Source organism: Salmo trutta, chromosome 3 (genome assembly GCF_901001165.1).
Source record: "Salmo trutta chromosome 3, fSalTru1.1, whole genome shotgun sequence".
NCBI classification, from domain to species: Eukaryota; Metazoa; Chordata; class Actinopteri; order Salmoniformes; family Salmonidae; genus Salmo; species Salmo trutta.
This window is the reverse complement of record NC_042959.1, coordinates 11,011,022-11,026,932: the sequence shown is the minus strand read 5'-3', so window position 1 is coordinate 11,026,932 and position 15,911 is coordinate 11,011,022. Positions and strand designations below refer to the sequence as shown.

Below are 15,911 nucleotides of genomic sequence, written 5' to 3'. Positions count from 1 at the left end.
ATTTACCCCAGTCTACTACCCAGGTCCTAACTACCCCAGTCCTCTTTACCCCAGTCTAATAACCAAGTCCTCTTTACCCCAGTCTACTACCCCAGTCCTCTTTACTCCAGTCTACTACCCCAGCCACCTACCCCAGTCCTCTTTACCCTAGTCCACAACTCCAGTCCTCTTTACTCCAGTCTCCTACCCCAGTCATCTTTACCTCAGTCTACTACCCCAGTCCTCTTTACCCCAGGCTACTACCCGTCTCCTACCCCAGTCCTCTTTACCCCAGTCCTCCTTTCCCCAGTCTACTACCCCAGTCCTCTTTACCCTAGTCTACTACCCCAGTCCTCTTTTCCCCTGTCCTCTTTACCCTAGTCTACTACCCCAGTCCTCTTTACCCTAGCCTGCTACCCCAGTCGTCTTTACCCCAGTCTACTACCCCAGTCCTCTTTACCCCAGTCCACTTTACCCCAGTCTCCTACCCTAGTCCTCTTTACCCTAGTCCGCTACCCCAGTCCTCTTTACCCCAGTCTATTAACCCAGTCCTCCTTTCCCCAGTCTCCTACCCCAGTCCTCTTTTCCCCAGTCTTCTTTACCCCAGTCTATTACCCCAGTCCTCTTTTCCCCAGTCCTCTTTACCCCAGGGTACTACCCCAGTCCTCTTTACCCCAGTTATCTTTAACCCAGTCTACTACCCCAGTACTCTTTACCTAGTCTACTACCCCAGTCCTCTTTACCCCAATCCTCTTTTCCCCAGTCCTCTTTACCCCAGTCTCCTACCCCAGTCCTCTTTACCCCAGTCTCCTTCTCCAGTCCTCTTTACCCCAGTCTACTACCCCAGTCCTCTTTACGCCAGTCTCCTACCCCAGTCTTCTTTTCTTCAGCGCTCTCTCTCTCTCCTTGTCCCTAAACTCTCCTGCAGGCCTCTGCTCCAGCCTTGTCCCCTGCTCCAGTCCTAAACCTCACCAGCCTTATCCCCTGCCCCAGTCCTAGACCTCACCAGCTTTATCCCCTGCCCCAGTCCTAAACCTCACCAGCCTTATCCCCTGCCCCAGTGCTAAACCTCACCAGGCTTATCCCCTGCCCCAGTCCTAGACCTCACCAGCCTTATCCCCTGCCCCAGTCCTAGACCTCACCAGCCTTAACCCCTGCCCCAGTCCTAGACCTCACCAGCCTTATCCCCTGCCCCAGTCCTAACCTCCCCAGCCGTATCCCCTGCCCTAGTCCTAGACCTCACCAGCTTTATCCCCTGCCCCAGTCCTAGACCTCACCAGCCTTATCCCCTGCCCCAGTCCTAAACCTCACCAGCCTTATCCCCTGCCCCAGTCCTAAACCTCACCAGCCTTATCCCCTGCCCCAGTCCTAGACCTCACCAGCCTTATCCCCTGCCCCAGTCCTAGACCTCACCAGTTTTATCCCCTGCCCCAGTCCTAGACCTCACCAGCCTTATCCCCTGCCCCAGTCCTAGACCTCACCAGCCTTATCCCCTGCCCCAGTCCTAACCTCACCAGCCTTATCCCCTGCCCCAGTCCTAACCTCACCAGCTTTATCCCCTGCCCCAGTCCTAGACCTCACCAGCCTTATCCCCTGCCCCAGTCCTAGACCTCACCAGCTTTATCCCCTGCCCCAGTCCTAACCTCACCAGCTTTATCCACTGCCCCAGTCCTAGACCTCACCACCTTTATCCCCTGCCCCAGTCCTAACCTCACCAGCTTTATCCCCTGCCCCAGTCCTAGACCTCACCAGCTTTATCCCCTGCCCCAGTCCTAGACCTCACCAGCCTTATCCCCTGCCCCAGTCCTAGACCTCACCAGCCTTATCCCCTGCTCCAGTCCTAAACCTCACCAGCCTTATCCCCTGCCCCAGTCCTAAACCTCACCAGCCTTATCCCCTGCCCCAGTCCTAGACCTCACCAGCCTTATCCCCTGCCCCAGTCCTAGACCTCATCAGCCTTATCCCCTGCCCCAGTCCTAGACCTCACCAGCCTTATCCCCTGCCCCAGTCCTAGACCTCACCAGCCTTATCCCCTGCCCCAGTCCTAAACCTCACCATCCTCCAGCCAATAGAAGGAGATGAAGTGGTCTCCTTCTTTCTATCTAGATCATTCCTTACATCCTTTCATCTCCTTTACTGTCTCCTTTATCCTTCTCTCACTCTCCTCCCTTCCATTTCTCCTTATCTCTCTCCTCCCCTCCCTCCCTCTCTCCTTCTCTCTCTCCCCCTTTCTCATTCTCATTCTCTTGCCCTCCCTCCCTCCCCTCCCTTTCTCATTCTCTTGCTCACCCTCCCTCCCTCCTTCTCTCTCCTCCCCTCCCTCTCTCCTTCTATATTTCAGTCTGTCTCCTTTGCTCTTGTCTTTGAATTTTGAATCACTTAATCATAAACCTGCTGTGTGTGTGTGTGTGTGTGTGTGTGTGTGTGTGTGTGTGTGTGTCTCAGGGCTTTTAGCCTAATGAAAGGCAGTGGCGGGGCCAGAGGAGGACGGTGATTTGGTTAAGAGTCAGGAGAGTCAGGAGAGTCAGGAGGGGCTGTGCTGCTGAGTCAGAGAGAGATGGAGAGATGGAGAGAGAGAAAGCGAGACATGGATAGGACAATGGAAGGGTAGAGATCAGGAAAGACAGGGAGAGTTAAGGAACGCAGGGGGAGGGTTATGTGGTGTTCAAATCTGTTTATTGTCTTGTACCCCCCGCCCCTCTCCTCTGTCAAATCAAATCTTATTGTTCACATACCCATGGTTAGCAGATGTTACTGCGAGTATAGTGAAATGCTTGTGATTCTAGTTCCGACAGTGCAGTAAAATCTAACAAGTAATCTAACAATTCCCCAACAACTACCCAATACACACAAATCTAAAGGGGTGAATGAGAATATGTACATATAAATATATGGATGAGCGATGGCCGAGCGGCATAGTCAAGGTGCAATAGATGGAGTAAAATACAGTATATACAGTTGAAGTCGGAAGTTTACATACTTAGGTTGGAGTCATTAAAATTTGTTTTTCAACCACTCCACAAATTTCTTGTTAACAAACTATAGTTTTGGCAAGTCGGTTAGGACATCTACTTTGTGCATGACACAAAGAAGTAATTTTTCCAACAATTGTTTACAGACAGATTATTTCACTTATAATTTACTGTATCACAATTCCAGTGGGTCAGAAGTTTACATACACTAAGTTGACTGTGCCCTTAAACAGCTTGGAAAATTCCAGAAAATGATGTCATGGCTTTAGAAGCTTCTGATAGGCTGATAGAGTCAATTGGAGGTGTACCAGTGGATGTATTTCAAGGCCTACCTTCAAACTCAGTGCCTCTTTCCTTGACATCATGGGAAAATCAAAAGAAATCACCCCAGACCTCAGAAAAAAAATTGGAGACCTCCACAAGTCTGGTTCATCCTTGGGAGCTATTTCCAAACGCCTGAAGGTACCACGTTCATCTGTACAAACAATAGTACGCAAGTATAAACACCAAGGGACCACGCAGCCATCATACCGCTCAGGAAGGAGACATGTTCTGTCTCCTAGAGATGAACGTACTTTGGTGCGAAAAGTGCAAATCAATCCCAGAACAACAGCAAAGGTGTTGTGAAGATCTTGTGATCTTGTGAAGATGCTGGAGGAAACAGGTACAAAAGTATCTGTCCACAGTAAAACAAATCCTGTATCAACGTAACCTGAAAGGCCGTTCTGCAGGGAAGAAGCCACTGCTCCAAAACCGCCATAAAAAAGCCAGACTACGGTTTGCAACTGCACATGGGGACAAAGATTGTACTTTTTGGAGAAATGTCCTCCGGTCTGATGAAACAAAAATAGAACTGTTTGGCCATAATGACCATCATTATGTTTGGAGGAAAAAGGGGGAGGCTTGCAAGCCGAAGAACACCATCCCAACCGTGAAGCACGAGGGTGGCAGCATCATGTTGTGGGGGTGCTTTGCTGTAGGAGGGACTGGTGCACTTCACAAAATAGATGGCATCATGGGGAATAAAAATGATGTGGATATATTGAAGCAACATCTCAAGACATCAGTCAGGAAGTTAAAGCTTGATTGCAAATGGGTCTTCCAAATGAACATTGACCCCAAGCATACTTCCAAAGTTGTGGCATAATGGCTTAAGGACAACAAAGTCAAGGTATTGAAGTGGCCATCACAAAGCTCTGACCTCAATCCTATAGAACATTTGTGGGCAGAACTGAAAAAGTGTGTGCGAGCAAGGAGGCCTACAAATCTGACTCAGTTACACCAGCTCTGTCAGGAGGAATGGGCCAAAATTCACCCAACTTATTGTGGGAAGCTTGTGGAAGGCTACCCGAAACGTTTGACCCAAGTTAAACAATTTAAAGGCAATGCTACCAAATACTAATTGAGTGTATGTAAACTTCTGACCCATTGGGAATGTGATGATAGAAATAAAAGCTGAAATAAATCATTCTCTCTACTATTATTCTGACATTTCACATTCTTAAAATAAAGTGGTGACCCTAACTGACCTAAGACAGGGAATTTTTTGTAGGATTAAATGTCAGGAATTGTGAAAAACTGAGTTTAAATGTATTTGGCTAAGGTGTATGTAAACTTCCAACTTCAACTGTACATATGATATGAGTAATGTAAGATATGTAAATATGATTAAAGTGGCATTATTTATTGTTTAAAGTGACTAGTGATCCATTTATTAAAGTGGCCAGTGATTGGGTCTCAATGTAGGCAGCAGCCTCTCTGAGTTAGTGATTGCTGTTTAGCAGTCTGATGGCCTTGGGATAGAAGCTGTTTTTCAGTCTCTCGGTCCCAGCTTTGATGCACCTGTACTGACCTTGCCTTCTGGATGATAGTGGGGTGAACAGGCAGTGGCTCGGGTGATTGTTGTCCTTGATGATCTTTTTGGCCTTCCTTTGACATCAGGTGCTGTAGGTGTCCTGGAGGGCAGGTAGTTTGCCCCCAGTGATGCGTTGTGCAGACCGCACCACCCTCTAGAGAGCCTTGCGGTTGAGTGCAGTGCAGTTGCCGTACCAGGCGGTGATGCAGCCCGACAGGACGCTCTCGATTGTGCATCTGTAAAAGTTTTTCAGGGTTTTAGGTGACGAGACAAATTTCTTCAGTCTCCTGAGGTAGAAGAGGCTTTGTTGCGCCTTCTTCACCACACTGTCTGTGTGGGTGGACCATTTCAGTTTGTCTGTGACATGTACGCCGAGGAACTTAAAACTTTCCACCTTCTCCACTGCTGTCCCTTCGATGTGGATAGGGGGGTGCTCCCTCTGCTGTTTCCTGAAGTCCACGATCATGTCCTTTGTTTCGTTGACGTTGAGTGAGAGGTTGTTTTCCTGACACCACACTCCGAGTGCCCTCACCTCCTCCCTGTAGGCGGTGTTGGTAATCAAACCAGTGTTGGTAATCAAGCCCACTACTGTTGTGTTGTCTGAAAACTTGATGATTGAGTTGGAGGTGCGCATGGCCACGCAGTCGTGGGTGAACAGGGAGTACAGGAGAGGGCTGAGCACGGTCAGGGACGTGGAGATGTTGTTTCCGGCCTTCACCACCTAGGGGCGGCCCGTCAGAAAGTTTAGAACCCAATTCCACAGGGCGGGGTTGAGACCCAGGGCCTCCAGCTTGATGATGAGCTTGGAGGGTACTATGGTGTTGAATGCTGAGCTGTAGTTAATGAACAGCATTCTTACATAGGCATTCCTCTTGTCCAGATTGGGTAGGGCAGTGTGCAGTGTGTTGGCAATTGCATCATCTGTGAACCTGTTGGGGCGGTATGCAAACTGAAGTGGGTCTAGGGTGGCCGGTAAGGTGGAGGTGATATGATCCTTAACTAGTCTCTCAAAGCACTTCATGATGACAGAAGTTAGTGCTACAGGGCGGTAGTCATTTCGTTCAGTTATCTTTGCCTTCTTGGGTACAGGAACAATGTGTTGGCCATCTTGAAGCATGTGGGGACAGCAGACTGGGATAGGGAGCGATTGAATATGTCCGTAAACACACCAGTCAGCTGGTCTGCGCATGCTCTGAGGCTAGGGATGCTGTCTGGGCTAGCAGCCTTGAGAGGGTTAACATGTTTAAATGTTTTACTCACGTCGGCCATGGAGAAGGAGGGGGGAGGGGCGCAATCCTTGTTAGTGGGCCGCGACGGTGGCACTGTATTATCCTCAAAGCGGGCAACGAAGGTGTTTAGTTTGTCTGGAAGCGGGACGTCCGTGTCCTTGACGTAGCTGGTTTTCTTTTTGTAGTCCGTGATTTCCTGTAGACCCTGCCACATACGTCTCGTGTCTGAGCCGTTGAATTGTGACTCCACTTTGTCCCTGTACTGGCATTTCGCTTTTTTGATTGCCTTGCGCAGGGAATAACTACACTGTTTATATTCAGCCATATTCCCAGACCTCTTTCCATGGTTAAATGCGGTGGTTCGCACTTTCAGTTTTGCCCGAATACCTCCATCCATCCACGGTTTCTGGTTAGGGTAGGTTTTAATAGTCACAGTGGGTACAACATCTCCAATGCACTTCCTTATAAACTCACTCACCGAGTCAGTGTATAGATCGATGTTGTTCTCTGGCTGACCAGAACATATCCCAGGCGGCGTGATCAAAACAATCTTGAAGCGTGGATTCCGATTGGTCAGACCAGCATTGAATGGTTCTAGTCACTGGTACATCCTGTTTGAATTTCTGCCTATAAGACGGTAGGAGCAAGATGGAGTCGTTGTCGGGATTTGCCAAAGGGAGGGTGGGGGAGGGCTTTGTACGAATTGAGAGTAGCAGTGATCGTGTGTATTACTCCCACGTGTAGTGCAATCAATATGCTGATAGAATTTAGGTAACCTTGTTCTCTGATTTGCTTTGTTAAAATCCCCAGCTACAATAAATGTAGCCTCAGGATATATGGTTTCCAGTTTACATAGAGTCCAGTGAAGATCCTTGAGGGCCGTCTTGGTGTCTGCTTGGGGGGGAATGTACACAGCTGTGACGATAACTGATGAGAATTCTCTTGTGAGGTAATATGGCCGGCATTTGATTTTAAGGAATTCTAGGTCAGGTGAGCAGAAGGACTTGAGTTCCTGTATGTTGTTATGATTACACCATGAGTCGTTAATCATGAAGCATACATCCCCGCCCTTCGTCTTCCCAGAGAGGGGTGTTTATCTCTGTCTATCTCTGTTGGCGCGATACATGGAGAAGCCCGGTGACTGAACCAATTCCGACAACATATCCCGCGAGAGCCATGCTTCCGTGAAACAGAGAATTGTACAATCTCTGATGCCTCCCATCTCCTCTGTCCACCCCTCTCCTTTCCTCTGTCCACTCCTGTTCTCTCCTCTGTCCACCCCTCCCCTCTCCTCTGTCCACCCCTCTCCTCTGTCCACCCCTCTCCTCTCCTCTGTCCACCCCTCCCCTCTCCTCTGTCCACCCCTCTCCTCTGTCCACCCCTCTCCTCCCCTCTGTCCTCTCTTCTCTTCTGTCCACTCTTCTCCTCTCCCTTGTCCACTCTTCTCCTAAACCCTCTGTCCACCCTTCTTCTCTGTCCACCCCTCTCCTCTGTCCTCTCTTCTCCTAAACCCTCTTTCCACCCCTCTCCTCTCCTCTTTCCACTCCTGTCCTCTCCTCTGTCCACCCCTCTCCTCTGACAAGCCCCACTCTTTTCACTCCTCTCCTCTGTCCATTATACCTTCTGCTCTCCACTCCTCTGCTCCCCTCTCCTCTCATCCTTTTCCCAGTAGAGAAGTTTAAGCTTCAGGTCAACACACGTCCCCCACTGTACAGTCAGGATGTAGAGAATGATGACCACGCACAGAGACAGAAATCAGACAGACAGACAGACAGACAGACAGACAGACAGACAGACAGACAGACAGACAGACAGACAGACAGACAGACAGACAGACAGACAGACAGACAGACAGACAGACAGACAGACAGACAGACAGACAGACAGAGACCAGATAGACAGACACCAGACAGACAGACACCAGACAGACAGACACGGATGATACATAACAGAGACATCTCTTCTCCCTGTGACTTTGGCACGTTTGCTTGTCCTTCTTTCTTTCTTTCAGTTGATGTTTAGTCTTTCACCGCTACAGATCTATATGCTTGTTTGCCTTTAGCTTGACCCCCGGCTGAGACGGTCTGTCAGACACACACACCCTCCCGGCTCTGCCATAAAAGCCCCTTCATCATTCATTTCTCTAGTTGCGTCATCCCCTGCCACCCCTGCCTTTAGTTCTAGTGAAGACACACACACACACACACACAGACCCTGGTGATGTCATCTGATAACATGAGAGAATGTGACCCACTGACCCTGATGTGCACTAGCCCTCCCCCTTCTCCCCCTCTCTCTATCCACATCTATCTATCTTTCCTACTCCCCCCTCTCTCTATCTCACTCTCACTGTCTCTCTTTCTTCCCCCTCCTCTCTCTCTTCCTCTTCCCCTCTCTCTATCTTTCCGTTGTGACTGAACCAAGTCTTTTGTCTTAGTCCTGCTCTCAGACAGCCATTCTTCAGACTAACTGGTTCTCAATCACAGCATCTGTCTGGAGCCTGGACTTGATCCAGAACCCAGAACCGCTGATGCACACACTCTAACCACCACCACCACCACCATACACTCTAACCACCACCACCACCATACACTCTAACCACCACCACCATACACTCTAACCACCACCACCACCACCATACACTCTAACCACCACCATACACTCTAACCACCACTACCATACACTCTAACCACCACCACCACCATACACTCTAACCACCACCACCATACACTCTAACCACCACCACCACCACCATACACTCTAACCACCACCATACACTCTAACCACCACTACCATACACTCTAACCACCACCACCCCACCATACACTCTAACCACCACCACCACCATACACTCTAACCACCACCACCACCACCATACACTCTAACCACCACCATACACTCTAACCACCATCACCATACACTCTAACCACCACCACCACCATACACTCTAACTACCACCACCATCACCATACACTCTAACCACCACCACCACCACACACTCTAACCACCACCACCACCACCATACACTCTAACCACCACCATACACTCTAACCACCATCACCATACACTCTAACCACCACCACCACCATACACTCTAACCACCACCACCATACACTCTAACCACCACCACCATACACTCTAACCACCACCATCACCATACACTCTAACCACCACCACCACCATACACTCTAACCACCACCACCACCATACACTCTAACCACCACCACCATACACTCTAACCACCACCACCACCACCATACACTCTAACCACCACCACCATACACTCTAACCACCACCACCACCATACACTCTAACCACCACCACCATACACTCTAACCACCATCACCATACACTCTAACCACCATCACAACCACCACCACCATACACTCTAACCACCACCACCATACACTCTAACCACCACCACCATACACTCTAACCACCACCACCACCATAGACTCTAACCACCACCACCACCACCATACACTCTAACCACCACCCCCACCATACCCTCTAACCAACACCACCACCATACACTCTAACCACCACCACTACCATACACTCTAACCACCACCACCACCATACACTCTAACCACCACCATCACCATACACTCTAACCACCACCACCATACACTCTAACCACCACCATACACTCTAACCACCACCACCATACACTCTAACCACCACCACCACCATACACTCTAACCACCACCATCACCATACACTCTAACCACCACCACCACCATACACTCTAACCACCAACACCATACACTCTAACCACCACCACCATACACTCTAACTACCACCATCCACTCTAACGACCACCACCACCATACACTCTAACCACCACCACCACCAACACCATCCACTCTAACCACCACCACCACCAACACCATCCACTCTAACCACCACCACAACCAACACCATCCACTCTAACCACCACCATACACCCAGTGGTTCCCAAACTGTGGGGAGCGCCTGAGGGTCAGCAGGGGAGGGGGGGTGTTACTGTAGTGTCAGGATTCAGACCCATCACTGTGTTTGGCTGTAACCTCCCCTAGGACCATCACTGTGTCAGGCTGTAACCTCCCCTAGGACCATCACTGTGTTTGGCTGTAACCTCCCCTAGGACCATCACTGTGTCAGGCTGTAACCTCCCCTAGGACCATCACTGTGTCAGGCTGTAACCTCCCCTAGGACCATCACTGTGTTTGGCTGTAACCTCCCCTAGGACCATCACTGTGTCAGGCTGTAACCTCCCCTAGGACCATCACTGTGTCAGGCTGTAACCTCCCCTAGGACCATCACTGTGTCAGGCTGTAACCTCCCCTAGGACCATCACTGTGTCAGGCTGTAACCTCCTCTAGGACCATCACTGGGTCAGGCTGTAACCTCCCCTAGGACCATCACTGTGTCAGGCTGTAACCTCCCCTAGGACCATCACTGTGTCAGGCTGTAACCTCCCCTAGGACCATCACTGTGTCAGGCTGTAACCTCCCCTAGGACCATCACTGTGTCAGGCTGTAACCTCCCCTAGGACCATCACTGTGTCAGGCTGTAACCTCCCCTAGGACCATCACTGTGTCAGGCTGTAACCTCCCATCAGGGCTGTCAACTCAGCACTACTCTGCACAATGACAGTTTACTGGGATTAGGATCACACAGAGAAAGAGAGAGGGAGAGGAGAGAGAATTTTGAGATAGAGGAGAAAGACAGAGAGAGGCAAATGAGAAAGAGAGCGCGAGAGAAAAAAACAGCTCCTAAAGCAGAGGTCAGAGGAGGAGGAGGAGAGGGGGAAAGATGAAAGGAGAAATAAGGAGGAAAGAGTGAGAAAGGTTTCAGACTCTTAATAAATCTCAAACATCACAGTCTACCGTTGCCCAGGGCAGGGTGATGTCGTCCGGAAACAGTGTCACCTAATGATTATTAATGTATCACCTGTGCTGTTGGGGGCTGTGTGTGGCCGGGGCTGGAGGGGGGGTTGTATCTTAATATAGCCCTCTGAATGGTAGTCTGTTGGGGATGGAACCGGCCTTGTCTCCCCCCTCCCTTTAGGATGATTTGACTAATAGGCAGCCATTGTTTCAATGAGCTACTGTGCCCCAGGCTTCTGGTCGAGGGAGACAACAAATGCCCACTCATCCTACTCCCCCCTCTTCCCCCTTCCTCCTTTTTTTGTATTTTAGTGCACTTCCCCTCTAAGAAGTTGAAGGGTGAATGGGATTTAGTTGACCTTTTCATTTTTGTGGTTTTCGGCACATTTTGATGTTGAAAATGTTGATAGATGTAGATTTGATTAGAATGATGATGGTTGCCGATGGCTCTGTGTTTGGAACTGAAACTAGTCCTCAGTGAAACTACCATCTGACCAAGATAGAGGGATAGAAAAGATGGATGGATGGAGAGTTTATGTCTATAGAGCATCTGTGTGCTTGTTGATATGTCTATAGAGCATCTGTGTGTTTGTTGATATGTCTATAGAGCATCTGTGTGCTTGTTGGTATGTTTATAGAGCATCTGTGTGTTTGTTGGTATGTTTATAGAGCATCTGTGTGTTTGTTGATATGTTTATAGAGCATCTGTGTGTTTGTTGATATGTCTATAGAGCATCTGTGTGTTTGTTGATATGTCTATAGAGCATCTGTGTGTTTGTTGGTATGTTTATAGAGCATCTGTGTGTTTGTTGATATGTCCATAGAGCATCTGTGTGTTTGTTGGTTTGTCTATAGAGCATCTGTATGTTTGTTGGTATGTTTATAGAGCATCTGTGTGTTTGTTGGTATGTCCATAGAGCATCTGTGTGTTTGTTGGTTTGTCTATAGAGCATCTGTGTGTTTGTTGGTATGTCTATAGAGCATCTGTGTGTTTGTTGGTATGTCTATAGAGCATATGTGTGCTTGTTGGTATGTTTATAGAGCATCTGTGTGTGTTTGACAAGGCTGTAATTTACTCATAACTCTCTGAGTTTACCCAGGCTGACACTCCCAAGTCAGCATAAATCCATCCTCTTGCTCAGTTGTGCACCGGGACCTTCTATTCTGGTTAGGGCCAGTTTGCGCTGTTCTGTGAAGTGAGTAATACACAGCGTTGTACGAGATCTTCCGTTTCTTGGCAATTTCTCGCATGGCATAGCATAGCCTTCATTTCTCAGAACAAGAATAGACTGGTGAGTTTCAGAAGAAATGTCTTCGTTTCTGGCCATTTTGAGCCTGTAATCAAACCCACAAATGCTGATGCTCCAGATACTCAACTAGTCTAAAGAAGGCCAGTTTTATTGCTTCTTAATCAGCACAACTGTCACAAAAGGTGCCGTGTTGAATTGACCAAACTGCAGCGGGAATGTGGATACTCATTCTTTTAATGAAATAGGTAAAGCATCCACAGAAAAAACAAACAATACTCACGACCAAACAGTGTGGCAGGCTAAACAAGCAGTGCTCACAAACAATTACACACAAACACATAGACAAACACACCCTACTAATATAGGACTCCCAATCAAAGGCAACTCAACACACCTGCCTTCAATTGGGAGTCCAATCCCAATTAACTCTACATAGAAAACAAACCTAGAACCTATACCCACAACTAACTAACTAAACCTAGAAATACATAAACACAGAGCAGTGCCCAAAACCCCCGGACTACATAAATAAAACAACCTACTACCTACACCACCACCCCGAACCATATAAAACAAATACCCCCTGCCACATCCTGACCAAACTACAACAACACATAACCCTTAACTGGTCAGGACGTGACAACAACAGTTTTCAGCTGTGCTAACATAATTGCAAAAGGGTTTTCTAATGATCAATTAGTCTTTTAATATTATAAACTTGGATTAGCTAACACAACGTGCCATTGGAACACAGGAGGGATGGTTGCTGATAATGGGCCTCTGTACGCCTATGTAGATATTCCATTAAAAAAAATCAGCCATTTCCAGCTACAATAATTCTTTACAACATTAACAATGTCTACACTGTATTTCTGATCAATTTGATGTTATTTTAATGGACAAACGTTTGAACGGTAGTGTACATAGTTATTCGAATTGTATCTCAATATCTCTCTGCATCTCTCTGTATCTCTCTCTCTCTTTGTATCTCTCTATCTCTCTCTCTCTGTCTCTGTATCTCTGTCTCTCTCTCTCTCTCTCTGTCTCTCTCTGTGTCTCTCTGTATCTCTCTCTCTATTTTGGTATCTCTCTGTATCTCTCTCTGTATCTGTCTCTCCCTGTCTCTCTCTCTGTATCTCTCTCTCTATCTCTCTCTCTCTCTGTATCTCTGTCTCTCTGTCTCTCCCTGTCTCTGTCTCTGTCTCTGTATCTCTCTCTGCATCTCTGTATCTCTCTCTGTATCTGTCTCTCTCTGTCTCTCTCTGTCTCTGTCTCTGTCTCTGTCTCTGTCTCTCTCTCTGCATCTCTGTATCTCTCTCTGTATCTGTCTCTCTCTGTTTCTCTCTCTGTCTCTCTGTGTATCTCTGTGGATCTGTCTGTATCTCTCTGTATCTCTCTGTCTCTCAGTCTCTCTCTGTATCTCTCTCTGTATCTCTGTATCTCTCTCTGTCTCTCAGTCTCTCTCTCTCTGTATCTCTCTCTGTACCTCTGTATCTCTCTCTGTATCTCTGTCTATCTCTGTATCTGTATCTCTCTATCTGTCTGTATCTCTATCTCTTTCTGTCTCTCTCTGTCTCTCTCTGTAATGCTTTGAGGCACTCTCTTTTCCTTTGTAGCTCAGAATGTCACCATGAATGTTTCATGAGCTGTGTACCACTGGAGAGGAATACAATACTTCTCTCACTCTTCCTCTTCCTCTTGCACTTTTCATCGCTCACTCTCGGTCTCTCTCTTCCTGTCTCACTCTCTCTATCACACTCCTCTAATGTTCTCGTTCCCTTTCCCTCTCTTTGTTCTCTTTCCCTCTCTCTGTTCTCTTTCCCTTTCCCTCTCTCTGTTCCCTTTCCCTCTCTCTGTTCCCTTTCCCTTTCCCTCTCTCTGTTCTCTTTCCCTCTCTCTGTTCCCTTTCCCTTTCCCTCTCTCTGTTCTCTTTCCCTCTCTCTGTTCCCTTTCCCTTTCCCTCTCTCTGTTCTCTTTCCCTCTCTCTGTTCTCTTTCCCTCTCTCTGTTCTCTTTCCCTCTCTCTGTTCTCTTTCCCTCTCTCTGTTCCCTTTCCCTCTCTCTGTTCTCTTTCCCTTTCTCTGTTCCCTTTCCCTCTCTCTGTTCCCTTTCCCTCTCTCTGTTCTCTTTCCCTCTCTCTGTTCCCTTTCCCTTTCCCTCTCTCTGTTCTCTTTCCCTTTCTCTGTTCCCTTTCCCTCTCTCTGTTCCCTTTCCCTCTCTCTGTTCTCTTTCCCTCTCTCTGTTCCCTTTCCCTTTCCCTCTCTCTGTTCTCTTTCCCTCTCTCTGTTCCCTTTCCCTTTCCCTCTCTCTGTTCTCTTTCCCTCTCTCTGTTCTCTTTCCCTCTCTCTGTTCTCTTTCCCTTTCTCTGTTCTCTTTCCCTTTCTCTGTTCCCTTTCCCTCTCTCTGTTCCCTTTCCCTCTCTCTGTTCCCTTTCCCTCTCTCTGTTCCCTTTCCCTCTCTCTGTTCTCTTTCCCTTTCTCTGTTCCCTTTCCCTTTCTCTGTTCCCTTTCCCTCTCTCTGTTCCCTTTCCCTCTCTCTGTTCTCTTTCCCTCTCTCTGTTCCCTTTCCCTCTCTCTGTTCCCTTTCCCTTTCCCTCTCTCTGTTCCCTTTCCCTCTCTCTGTTCCCTTTCCCTTTCCCTCTCTCTGTTCTCTTTCCCTCTCTCTGTTCTCTTTCCCTCTCTCTGTTCCCTTTCCCTTTCCCTCTCTCTGTTCCCTTTCCCTCTCTCTGTTCCCTTTCCCTCTCTCTGTTCCCTTTCCCTCTCTCTGTTCTCTTTCCCTCTCTCTGTTCCCTTTCCCTTTCCCTCTCTCTGTTCCCTTTCCCTCTCTCTGTTCCCTTTCCCTCTCTCTGTTCCCTTTCCCTCTCTCTGTTCTCTTTCCCTCTCTCTGTTCCCTTTCCCTCTCTCTGTTCTCTTTCCCTCTCTCTGTTCCCTTTCCCTTTCCCTCTCTCTGTTCCCTTTCCCTCTCTCTGTTCTCTTTCCCTCTCTCTGTTCCCTTTCCCTCTCTCTGTTCTCTTTCCCTCTCTCTGTTCCCTTTCCCTCTCTCTGTTCTCTTTCCCTTTCCCTCTCTCTGTTCCCTTTCCCTTTCCCTCTCTCTGTTCCCTTTCCCTCTCTCTGTTCTCTTTCCCTTTCCCTCTCTCTGTTCCCTTTCCCTTTCCCTCTCTCTGTTCCCTTTCCCTCTCTCTGTTCTCTTTCCCTTTCCCTCTCTCTGTTCCCTTTCCCTCTCTCTGTTCTCTTTCCCTTTCTCTGTTCTCTTTCCCTCTCTCTGTTCTCTTTCCCTCTCTCTGTTCTCTTTCCCTTTCTCTGTTCTCTTTCCCTCTCTCTGTTCTCTTTCCCTCTCTCTGTTCTCTTTCCCTCTCTCTGTTCTCTTTCCCTTTCTCTGTTCCCTTTCCCTCTCTCTGTTCCCTTTCCCTCTCTCTGTTCTCTTTCCCTTTCCCTCTCTCTGTTCTCTTTCCCTTTCCCTCTTTCTGTTCTCTCTGACTGAAGCACCCTGCTGCCCTTTGTTTTATGCTTACAGTGTATTCTGTTCACCAGCACTGTTTTCAGTGGGGTCATGTTCTCTCTCTTTCTTTCTGTATGTTCCAGGCAGTTATTGGCCCCCGGATATCAGGAGATATGGTACAGTCCCAGCGGTTCCCGCCAGACCTCCTATTCACCCAGCACTGTGAGTTCAATGGGATGTTCCAAAGCATCTAACAATAGGGGGCTATTCATGAAACCAGCCTATTTCTGGTTTGTGGATGTCCAATAGCTAAAGAGT

The 15,911-nt window shown here is 48.2% G+C and overlaps 1 protein-coding gene across 2 annotated transcripts in view; it reads left to right on the top strand.

Annotated features, from left to right (window-relative positions):
- Nucleotides 1-15,911, top strand: part of LOC115168177 (disintegrin and metalloproteinase domain-containing protein 19) — a 51,382-nt gene that overhangs the window by 15,531 nt on the left and 19,940 nt on the right. For both annotated transcript variants that reach the window (XM_029723212.1, XM_029723203.1), the window contains exon 4: nucleotides 15,737-15,815. In XM_029723212.1, the coding sequence (XP_029579072.1) occupies nucleotides 15,737-15,815 (79 nt within the window). The remainder of the gene's footprint in view (nucleotides 1-15,736; nucleotides 15,816-15,911) is intronic.